The following is a 12,615-nucleotide window of genomic DNA, read 5'->3' on the forward strand; positions in this document are numbered from 1 at the left end:
GAGCGGCAACAACTTTTTCCAGTACTTTGGAGAGGAATGAGAGATTGGAAATGGGCCTCCTGGACTGGACATCACTTGGTATCAAACATTTGTTCGTTCTTTTCTGCATAACTTTATGGCTTTTGAATCTTAATTCAAGTATATTCATGTAAAACCTGATTAAACTTAAACATTACACGGTGTGGCTGTGGATCGGAGGTAGAGTGGTCGCACATTAACATCGCGATATACTGTATAAATTAAAGTTATTCTTATTCTTATTAATCACAAAATAGACGGTTTAATCCCACATGTCAGAGTTGCTGTATTGTGTATTTAGTCCTTATAGATAGGATTCAAAAGTTTAATAGTCCTTATAGTTAGAATTCAATAGTTGAATTTCTCTACATTGTACTTTAAATTGTGTGTGACGAATTGAGAAAGTAATGAAAGTATTTTTGCATCTCTTGTTCTAAGTGATTGACAGCATACATTTGGTATTTCCCTGAAATGACTTCGGCCTTTGTTTGCGCTGGATGTTTGCCAGCAGTCAAACCGCAATAAAGATATGAGAAATATGAATTGTACTTGAAGACTGAAGCAACTCTACCCTTTGTTAAGTGCGTGCACCTGTGCAGGGAACTGACCTCGGCAGCTAATAGTCGTCTACTTCCTGTAATTATTAACACGCGGAAGATTATGGGCACTTTATTGGTTTTTGTTTGGGGCTTTTATCGCCTTTAATTTTGACATTTTGTTTATTTACATTTAGCATACATCTTAGCGTATCATTCATGTTATTATTTCATGTATATTGTATGTAGCCTATGTATGTTTTTCCTAGTGTTTCATTTATATTTATATTTTGTGCTTTGTGACTAATTTTGCTGCTGTAACACCGGAATTTCCCATTTTTCTTGAGATCAATAAACATCTATTTATCTATTGATCTATCTGACAGCTTTAGTTACTAGTTACTTTAGTTACTAGTTACTTTAGTTACTCCACTACATTCATCTGACAGCTTTAGTTACTAGTTACTTTAGTTACTCCACTACATTCATCTGACAGCTTTATTTACTAGTTACTTTAGTTACTCCACTACATTCATCTGACAGCTTTAGTTACAGTTACTTTAGTTACTAGTTACTTCAGTTACTCCACGACATTCATCTGACAGCTTTAGTTACTTAGTTTACTTTAGTTACTAGTTACTTTAGTTACTCCACTACATTCATCTGACAGCTTTATTACTAGTTACTTCAGTTACTCCACTACATTCATCTGACAGCTGTAGTACTAGTTACTTTAGTTACTAGTTACTTTAGTTACTCCACTACATTCATCGGACCTTTAGTACTAGTACTTTAGTTACTAGTTACTATTAGTTACTAGTTTCTTTAGTTACTCCACTACTTCATCGGACAGCTTAATACTATCTTACTTTAGTTACTAGTTACTTTAGTTACTCCCTACATCATCGACAGCTTTAGTTACTAGTTACTTTAGTTACTAGTTACTTTAGTTACTAGTTACTTTAGTTACCCACTACATTCATCGACAGCTTAGATACTTTACTTTATTTCTATTTACTTTAGTACTCCACTACATTCACTGACGCTTTATACTAGTACTTTAGTTACTAGTTACTTTAGTTACTCCACTACATTCATCTGACAGCTTTAGTTACTAGTTACTTAGTTACTCCTCTACATTCATCTGACAGCTTTAGTTACTAGTTCTTGTTACTTGTACTCCCTACATCATCTACGTTTAGTTCTAGTTACTTTGTTACTCCACTACATTCATTACGACTTTAGTTACTAGTTACTTTATTTACTCCACTACATTCATCTACACTGTTAGTTTACTATTCTTTTTTACTCCACTACATTCATCTGACAGCTTTAGTTACTAGTTACTTTAGTTACTCCACTACATTCATCTGACAGCTTTATTTACTAGTTACTTTAGTTACTCCACTACATTCATCTGACAGCTTTAGTTACTAGTTACTTTAGTTACTAGTTACTATCAGTTACTCCACTACATTCATCTGACAGCTTTAGTTACATTTACTTTAGTTACTAGTTACTTTAGTTACTCCACTACATTCATCTGACAGCTTTCTAGTGACTAGTTACTCAGTACCCACTACATTCATCTGACAGCTTAGTTACTAGTTACTTTAGTTACTATTTACTTTAGTTACTCCACTACATTCATCGGACAGCTTTAGTTACTAGTTACTTTAGTTACTAGTTACTTTAGTTACTATTACTTTTAGTTACTCCACACTTCATCGGACAGCTTTAATACTTTACTTTGTTACTAGTTACTTTATTTACTCCACACATTCATCTGACAGCTTGATTACTATTTACTTAGTACTAGTTACTTTAGTTACTCCACTACATTCATCTGACAGCTTTAGTTACTAGTTACGTTATGTTACTCCTCTACATTCATCTGACAGCTTTAGTTACTAGTTTATTATTAGTTACTCCCTACATTACTGACAGCTTAGTTACTAGTTCTTAGTTACTCCACTACATTCATCTGACAGCTTTAGTTACTAGTTACTTTAGTTACTCCACTACATTCATCTGACAGCTTTAGTTACTAGTTACTTGAGTTTACTCCACTACATTCATCTGACAGCTTTAGTTACTAGTTACTTTATTTTACTCCACTACATTCATCGGACAGCTTTAGTTACTAGTTACTTTAGTTATCTCCACACATTCATGCTACAGCTAGTTACTAGTCTTAGTACAGTTACTTTATTACTCCATAGATTCTCTGACAGCTTTAGTTACTATTACTTTAGTTACTCCACTACTTCTCTGACAGCGTATTACAGTTACTTTAGTTACTAGTACTTAGTTACTCACTGATTCACTGACAGCTTTAGTCGTACTAGTTACTTTAGTTACTATTACTTTAGTTACTCCACTACATTCATCGACAGCTTTAGTTACTTACTTTAGTTCTAGTTACTTTAGTAACTCCACTACATTCATCTGACAGCTTTAGGTTACTAGTTACTTTAGTTACTAGTTACTTTACACATTAAGACATTTAAACTATTAAACTATTAGACAATAGAAAACCGTCCCCCAGTGTGCAGAATGAAAGCGGGAAAGAGACTGCGCAAATGATGCGCAGCTTTGAGCACGTTCGGGCGTTTTTCGTTGACGTTAACACGGAAGTGGGTTCTCCGTGTTCCCGTTCATGACCAGACATGGATGCGCTGGTGTTGGAGGTTGCAGTTTTCCGATTGGAGCGCTTTCTTCCATAGACCGAGCAGAGCCGAGGAGATTACTGCCGCTTGTTCATCCAGCCTAGGGCCGAGGGATGACGGAGAAAGCTCGCCGCGGCCCCGCGGCCCGGGCGGTGCTGCAGCAGTGTCTGCGGGCCACACTGCAGGTGGAGCCCGCAGAGGAACACTCCGAGGCCCGGTTCGTCCAGGTACTGACGACCAGTACTGGACCAGTAGGCTCATCCTTACTAATACCACACTGGAAATACTCCGTTACAAGTCAAAGGCCTGCTTTTATAATGCTCCTCAGGGAAATGTAGTTCGAGTATTAAAAGTAAAAGTACTCGAGGCAGAACTCTCCATGTTAGAAAGAGTAAAGGACCCAACCAGCTGTGAGTAAAGTAAAGTAATAACTAGTATCTTAAGTAACTGTAAGTAACTATACTAGCTTCAAGTATAACTAAAGTAACTAGTAACTAAAGCTGTCAGATGAATGTAGTGGTAACCAAAGTAACTAGTAACTAAATAACTAAACTAAGCTGTCAGATGAATGTAGTGGAGTAACTAATAACTAGTACTAAAGCGTCAATGAATGTTGGAACTAAAGTAACTAGTAACTAAAGCTGTCAGATGAATGTAGTGGAGTAACTAAGTAACATAACTAATTCTATACTAAGTGCAGAAGTAGTGGGAACTAAGTAACTATACTAAAGTACTAGTAACTAAGCTGTCAGATGAATGTAGTGGGGTAACTAAAGTAACTAGTAACTAAAGCTGTCAGATGAATGTATGGAGTAACTAAAGTCACAAGTAACTAAAGTAACTAGTAACTAAAGCTGTCAGATGAATGTATGGGTAACTGAAGTAACTAGTAACTAAAGCTGTCAGATGATGTAGTGGAGTAACTAAAGTAACAAGTAACTAAAGTAACTAGTAACTAAAGCTGTCAGATGAATGTAGTGGGTAACTAAAGTAACTAGTAACTAAAGCTCAGATGAATTTGGGAACTAAGTAACTAGTAACTAAGCTGTCCAGATGAAGTAGCGGAGTAGAAGTAGAAAGTGGCATGAAAAGGAAAGACTCAAGTAAAGTACAAGTACCTCAACATCTGGACTGAAGTACAGTACTTAGTAAATGTACTTAGATATATTCCATTACTGCAAGTAGCTTTCGGCGACAATTTGTGGACTTACTGTGATAAGGATAAGACAGTAAAACATGGATTACTTTTTTATCTTTAGGCTCAAGAAACTAATATATATAAAAAAATGATTTTCTTGCAATTGTTTATGTTGGAAAAAGCTGGAGAGAAGTTGTACTTTTACTAAGTTATATCAAGTTTAAATCAAGCAATTCATTTCTGTCTCCCACCTTTCTTGTCTATCCACTGTCACTATCAAATAAATGGAACAGCCCCTGCCGAACGCGCTTAGCGCCCCAAAAAGACCGCGAGGATGGCTGCACAGTATTGGCAAACGATGACAAGTAGAGTGTAGGAACGGGGATTGAGACAGGACAAAAGCGAGTTGAATAAGTAGGACTGGACACCTGCCTTATATTGGTCACGTTGTTGAGCCTTGTATGTTTTTCAGGATTGGACAAGAGGTAAACATGGTAATGTGTGATCTAACCGTCTGTTTCTTTAAATAAGGATGCCACATGAGACAGAGCACATCACATGATCGCCAAAGGAGGGTCGCTATTACATTAAAGGGTTTGCTACTAAGAACAAGCTTGCATTAAGGTGAAAGAATCATACTTCTCGAAGTTGACGGATTGTTGTCCGCACCGAAAAAGTATTAAATCTTGATGCTGTATCTCTAGAACGAAACTACCCGCTCAACCTCCCACCCGGAACACTGTTTGTGTATGCTTTGTGGTGCAGGTGGCACAGTTTTTTTTTTTTTTTTTTTTTTTTTACAGCGTGTTCTGGGGACCAGGCAGCTAGCAGATAGTGAGGAGATGTTTTTTGTTACAGTTGTGTTCCAGGGTGGACGGCAGCTAGCAGATTAGTGAGGAGATGTTTTTTACAGTGTGGTTCTGGGACAGGCAGCTGCAGATAAGTGGTGAGATGTTTTAAGATGGTCTATGGGCAGGCCTCAAGGCAGTAGCAGATGATTAGTGAGGAGAATGTTTTTTACAGTTGTTGTTCTTAGGCGGTACATTTGAGCAACGCTCAGCAGATAGTACGGGAGTATGTTTTTTACAGTGTGTTCGGGGACAGGCACTTAGTAGATGAGGAGAATGTGTTATAACAGTGTGTTCTGGGGCAGGCCGTACAGTAGGCAGAGATGTGTTTTTACAGTGTGTTCTGGGGACAGGCAACCTAGCAGATAGTGAGGATGATGTTTTTTTTACAGTGTGTGTATCGGGGACAGGCGCTAGCAGATAGTAGGAGAGTGTTTTTACAGTGTGTGTTTCAGGGGAAGGCAGCAGCAGATGTAGTGAGGAATGTTTTTTACAGTGGTGTCAGGGGACAGGCAGCTAGCAGAGTGAGGAGATGTTTTTTTACAGTGTGTTCTGGGGACAGGCAGTAGGAGATCAGTGAGAGGTTTGGTTTTTACAGTGGTTCTGGGGACAGGCAGCTAGAGTAGGAAGAGTTAAGGACATGTTTTTTACGGACGTTGCATCCAAACGGGGGACAGGCAGCTAGCAGATAGTGAGGAGATGGTTTTTGTCACAGGTGTGTTTCGCGGACCAGGCAGCTAGCGAAAGTAAGGAGATGTTTTTACAGTGTGTGTCCAGGGGACAGGCAGGTAGCAGATAGTGAGGAGATGTTTTTTACAGTGTGTTCTGGGGACAGGCAGCTAGCAGAAGTAGTGAGGAGTTTTTTTTACAGTGTGTTCTGGGGACCGGCAGCTAGCAGATAGTGAGAGATGTTTTTTACATGTTGGTTCAGGGGACAGGCAGCTAGGCAGTGATGGAGATGTTTTTTAAGTGTTGTTGGGGACAGGCAGTCAGCAGTTAGTGTGGAGTTGTTTATTGTACATAGTGTGTTCTGGGGACAGGCAGCTAGCAGATATGAGAGATGTTTTTTTAAGTGTTCTAGGACTAGGCGTATGCATGCAGTGACGGGAGGTACATTGGTTTTTACGTGTTTTGAGCATGTCGCACAGTAGCAGAAGTGAGGAGATGTTTTTTCAGTGTGTTCGGGGACAGGCAGCAGCAGATAGTGGGAGATGTTTTTTACAGTGTGTCTAGGGACAGGCAGCTAGCAGATAGTGAGGAGATGTTTTTACAGTGTGTTCAGGGGAGGCAGCTAGCAGATAGTGGAGATGTTTTTTTACAGTGTGTTCTGGGGACAGGCAGCTAGCAGATAGTGAGGAGATGTTTTTTACAGTGTGTTCTGGGGACAGGCAGCTAGCAGATAGTGAGGAGATGTTTTTTACAGGGTGTTCGGGGACAGCAGCTAGCAGACAGTGAGAGATTTTTTTTACAGTGTGTTTCGGGGACAGGCAGCTAGCAGATAGTGAGATGTTTTACAGTGTGTTCTGGGGACAGGAGTAGCAGATAGTGAGGAGATGTTTTTACAGGGTGTGTTCAGGGGACAGAACAGTAGCGACAGTGAGAGATGTTTGTTACAGGTGGTTCTGGGGACAGGCAGCTAGCAGATAGTGAGGAGATGTTTTACAGTGGTTTCTGGGGACAGGCAGCTAGCAGATAGTGAGGAGATGTTTTTACAGTGTTTCTGGGGGCAGGGCAGCTAGCAGATAGTGAGGAGATGTTTTTTACAGTGTGTTCAGGGGACAGACAGCTAGCAGAAGTGAGGAGATGTTTTTTACAGTGTGTTCTGGGACAGGCAGCTAGCAGATAGTGGGAGATGTTTTACAGTGTGTTTCAGGGGACAGAGCAGCTAGCAGATAGTGAGGAGGAGATGTTTTTACAGGTGGTTCTGGGGACAGGCAGCTAGCAGATAGTGAGAGGTGTTTTTACAGTGTGTTCAGGGGACAGACAGCTAGCAGTAGTAGAGGAGGAGATGTTTTTACAGGTGTTCTGGGGACAGGCAGTAGCAGATAGTGAGGAGATGTTTTTTACAGTGGTGTTCAGGGGACAGGCAGCAGCTAGCAGTAGTGAGGAGATGTTTTTTACAGTGTGTTCTGGGGACAGGAGCTAGCAGATAGTGAGGAGATGTTTTTTCAGTGTGTTCAGGGGGGACAGACAGCTAGCAGATAGTGAGGAGATGTTTTTTACAGTTGTTTGGGGACAGGCAGCTAGCAGATAGTGAGGAGATGTTTTTTTACAGTGTGTCAGGCGACATGACAGCTAGCAGATAGTGAGGAGATGTTTTTTACAGTGGTGTGTTCAGTGGCAGACACACTGGCAGCCGACAACGAGAGGAGATGTCTTTACAGTGGTTCTGGGGACAAGGGCAAGTACGATAGGGGGACGGACGAGATTCTGTTTTTACAGTGTGTGTTGGGGACAGGCAGATAGTGAGGAGATGTTTTACAGATGTGTTCAGGGGACCGACAGCTAGCAGACGGTGAGGAGAAGGTTGGTGATTTTTAGCGCACAGGTTGATGTTTCATGGGTTTGAGGAGCACACAGCATGCGCGGGACAGTAGGAGGAGATGTTTTTTACAGTGTGTTCTGGGGACAGGCAGCTAGCAGATAGGGAGGAGATGTTTCTTTTATTATCTCTGAACATTGCACATGTTTTTACTTTACACTGTGAACACTTGCACATTCCTTGGTCAATACATTTGCAAATTGCATCATCCTTGTGTCTAATACTGTGTATTTTTTGTGTATTTTTACATATCTTTTGATACGTAATCGTCAGTATAATTTATAACTGGCGCAATTACCACATCAAGATGTCTTTAGCAGTATAAAACTGCAATTTAAAATGTAACTGTCATTTTTAACTGTAGTTTTTTTAGTGATGCCTTTTAAATTCAATTCAATGTTGAAGAAGAAATTGAAAGAAAAATTCAACAAGCAGCAGTGTGTTGTATTTGAGCCGAACCGTATAGACTTGTTGTAGATATCCGTTTATCGTCAACATTATCGCATATTTTCCTCCTATCGTGCAGCCCTCCTCTTTAATATTCTTGACTTTTGTTTACTCCTTTATGCTGGTGTAAATGTTGTGTCCTCCCCCCCTCTCTGTCCCCCATCCAGTGTCCACGCTGTTAAACCTGCGGCTGTGTGAGTCCGACTCGGGGAAGAGGGTGTCGGTGTTGGAGCTCCCCGGCAGCCTGCTGATCGTCCCCCAGGCCACGCTGGGCGGGAGGGCCAAAGGCCGGGCCATGCAGTACCACGACAACATCAGCAAAGAGGACGGCCTGCGGCTCTACGCCGCCTTGGTGTCCCTGTGCGAGACGGAACTGACGGCCGCTGCTTCCGCTGACGTGACGGTGAAACACGGGACGTACGGAAACAGACAAGTGCTGAAACTCGACACCAACGGACCATACACACATCTGATGGACTTTTAATCAATGAAGCTTTACTACATGGAGGTTCAAAATGTCTCTTAGTATTGTCCAAATATCTACCAACAAGGCTGTTTTTTTTTCTCCTGGCCAGCAGAATTATTTTTTGTACAAATAGAGTGAGAGAAATCATTTCACATGGGAATAAAACACATACTGTTAAAATATATACTGTACATGTATATCCATAAAAAGAAAAACTTCACCTTGGTGAAGAATAATAAAGGTGTTTCTAATTTTTTACAAGTATCTAGTATACAGAATGTCTAGACCGCTCTATAATTTACAGATAGAGTAGGTCTAAACCACTCTATAATTTACAGATAGAGCAGGTCTAGACCACTCTATAATTTACAGATAAAGCCGGTCTAGACCACTCTATAATTTACAAATAAAGCCGGTCTAGACCGCTCTATAATTTACAGATAGAGCAGGTCTAGACCGCTCTATAATTTACAGATAGAGCAGGTCTAGACCTCTCTATAATTTACAGATAGAGCAGGTCTAGACCACTCTAAATTACAGATAGAGCAGGTCTAGACCACTCTTTAATTTACAGATAGAGCAGGTTTAGACCGCTCTATAATTTACAGATAGAGCAGGTCTACGCTCTATAATAAACAGTAGAGCAGTTTAGACCACCTATAATTTACAGATAGAGCAGGTTTAGACCACTCTATAATTTACAGATAGAGGTCTAGACCACTCATAATTACAGATAGAGCAGGTCTAGACCACTCTTTAATTTACAGATAGAGCAGGTTTAGACCACTCTATAATTTACAGATAGAGCAGGTCTAGACCCGCTCTAATTTACAGATAGAGCAGGTTAGACCACTCTATAATTTACAGATAGAGCAGTCTAGACCACTCTATAATTTACAGATAGAGCAGGTCTAGACCACTCAATGATTTACAGATAAAGCAGGTCTAGACCACTCTATAATTTACAGATAAAGCCGGTCTAGACCGCTCTATAATTTACAGATAAAGCGGTCTAGAACGCTCTATAATTTACAGATAGACGGTCTAGACCGTCTAATTTACAGATAGAGCAGGTCTAGACCGCTCTATAATAAACAGATAGCAGCAGTGTTAGACCACTCTATATTTACAGATAGAGCAGTTTAGACCACTCTATAATTTACAGATAGAGCAGGTCTAGACCACTCTATAATTTACAGATAGAGCAGTCTAGACCACTCTTTATTTACAGATAGAGCAGTTTAGACCGCTCTATAATTTACAGATAGAGCAGGTCTAGACCGCTCTATAATAAACAGATAGAGCAGGTTTAGACCACTCTATAATTACAGATAGAGCAGGTTTAGACCATCTATAATTTACAGATAGAGCAGCGTAGACCACTCTATAATTTACAGATAGAGCAGGTCTAGACCATCTTTAATTTTAAGAGAGCAGGTTTAGACCACTCATTAATTTACAGATAGAGCAGGTCTAGACCATCTATAATTTACAGATAGAGCAGGTCTAGACACTCTATAATTTACAGATAGAGAGGTCTAGACCACTCATGATTTACAGATAAAGCAGGTCTAGACCACTCTATAATTTACAGATAAAGCCGGTCTAGACCGCTCTATTTACAATAAGCCGGCTAGACCGCTCTATATTTACAGATAGAGCAGGTCTAGACCGCTCTATAATTTACAGATAGAGCAGGTCTAGACCGCTCTATAATAAACAGATAGAGCAGATTTAGACCACTCTATAATTTACAGATAGAGCAGGTCTAGACCACTCTATATTTACAGATAGGAGGTCTAGACACTCTATAATTTACAGATAGAGCAGGTCTAGACACTCTTTATTACAGATAGAGCAGGTTAGACCGCTCTATAATTTACAGAGCAAGGTCTAGACCCTCTAATAAACAGATAGAGCAGGTTTAGACCACTCTATAATTACAGATAGAGCAGGTTTAGACCACTCATAATTTACAGATAGAGCAGGTCTAGACCACTCTATAATTTACAGATAGAGCAGGTCTAGACCACTCTTTAATTTACAGATAGAGCAGGTTGAACCACTCTTAATTTACAGATAAGAGTCTAGACCCTATTATTTACAGTAAGCAGGTTAGACCACTCTATAATTACAGATAGAGCAGGTCTAGACCACTCTATAATTTACAGATAGAGCAGTCTAGACCACTCAATATTTACAGATAAAGCAGGTCTAGACCACTCTATAATTTACAGATAAAGCCGGTCTAGACCGCTCTATAATTTACAGATAAGCCGGTCTAGACCGCTCTAAATTTACAGATAGAGCAGGTCTAGACCGCTCTATAATTTACAGACGAGCAGTCTAGAACCGCTAAATAAACAGATAGAGCAGGTTTGACCACTCTATAATTACAGATAGGCAGGTTTAGACCACTCTATAATTTACAGATAGAGCAGGTCTAGACCACTTATATTTACAGATAAGCGGTCTAGACACTCTTAATTTACAGATAGAGCAGGTTTAGACACGCTCTATAATTTACAGATAGAGCAGGTCTAGAACGCCTCTATAATAACAGATAGAGCAGTTTAGACCACTCTATAATTTACAGATAGAGCAGGTTTAGACCACTCTATAATTTACAGATAGAGCAGGTCTAGACCACTCTATAATTTACAGATAGAGCAGGTCTAGACCACTCTTTAATTTACAGATAGACAGGTTTAGACCACTCTATATTTACAGATAAGCAGGTCTAGACCACTCTATAATTTACAGATGAGAAGGTCTAGACCACTCTATAATTTACAGATAGAGCAGGTCTAGACACTCAATGATTACAGATAAAGCAGGTCTAGACCACTCTATAATTTACAGATAAAGCCGGTCTAGACCGCTCTAAATTTACAGATAAAGCCGGTCTAGAACGTCTATAATTTACAGATGAGCAGGTCTGACCGCTCTATAATTTACAGATAGAGCAGGTCAGAACGCTATAAATACAGATAGAGCAGTTTAGACCACTCTATAATTTACAGATAGAGCAGGGTGACCACTCTACAATTTAAAGATAGAGCAGGTTAGACCACTCTATAATTTACAGATAGAGCAGGTCTAGACCACTCTTTAATTTACAGATAGGCAGGTTTAGACCACTTATAATTTACAGATAGAGCAGGCTATGACCGCTCTATAATTTACAGATAAGTAGGTCTAGACCACTCTATAATACAGATAGTCGGTCTAGACCACTCTAAATTTACAGATAGTGCAGGTCTAGACCACTCTATAATTTACAGATAGAGCAGGTTTAGACCACTCTATAATTACAGATAAAGCCGGTCTAGCACACTCTTTAATTTACAGATAGAGCAGGTTTAGACCACTCTATAATTTACAGATAGAGCAGGTCTAGACCACTCTATAATTTACAGATAAGCCGGTCTAGAACACTCTTAATTTACAGATAGAGCAGGTTTAGACCACTCTATAATTACAGATAGAGCAGGTCTAGACCACTCATAATTTACAGATAGAGTAGGTCGACCACTCTATAATTTACAGATAGAGCAGGTCTAGACCACTCTATAATTTACAGATAGTAGGTCTAGACCACTCTTAATATACAGATAGTCGGTCTAGACCATCTATAATTACAGATAGAGCAGGTCTAGACCACTCTATAATTTACAGATAAAGCCGGTCTAGACCACTCTATATTTACAGATAGAGCAGGTTAGACCACTCATAAACGTAGTCGGTCTAGACCACTCTATAATTACAGATAGAGAGGTCTAGACCACTCTATATACAGATAAAGCCGGTTAGACCACTATAATTTACAGATAGAGAGGTCTAGACCACTCTATAATTTACAGATAAAGTAGGTCTAGACCACTCTATAATATACAGTAGTCGGTCTAGACCACTCTATAATTACAGATAGAGCAGGTCTAGACCACTCTA

General features: G+C 39.8%; 1 protein-coding gene across 1 annotated transcript; it reads left to right on the forward strand.

Annotated features, from left to right (window-relative positions):
* Positions 1-3,177: 3,177 nt before the first annotated feature.
* Positions 3,178-8,877, forward strand: LOC116670220 (D-aminoacyl-tRNA deacylase 2). Its single transcript, XM_032500648.1, has 2 exons — positions 3,178-3,450; positions 8,366-8,877. Exons 1-2 carry the CDS (start codon positions 3,228-3,230, stop codon positions 8,680-8,682), a joined length of 540 nt encoding a protein of 179 aa, XP_032356539.1. The 5' UTR covers positions 3,178-3,227; the 3' UTR covers positions 8,683-8,877.
* Positions 8,878-12,615: the final 3,738 nt, after the last annotated feature.

This window comes from Etheostoma spectabile, chromosome 20, assembly GCF_008692095.1.
Source record: "Etheostoma spectabile isolate EspeVRDwgs_2016 chromosome 20, UIUC_Espe_1.0, whole genome shotgun sequence".
Lineage (NCBI taxonomy): Eukaryota > Metazoa > Chordata > Actinopteri > Perciformes > Percidae > Etheostoma > Etheostoma spectabile.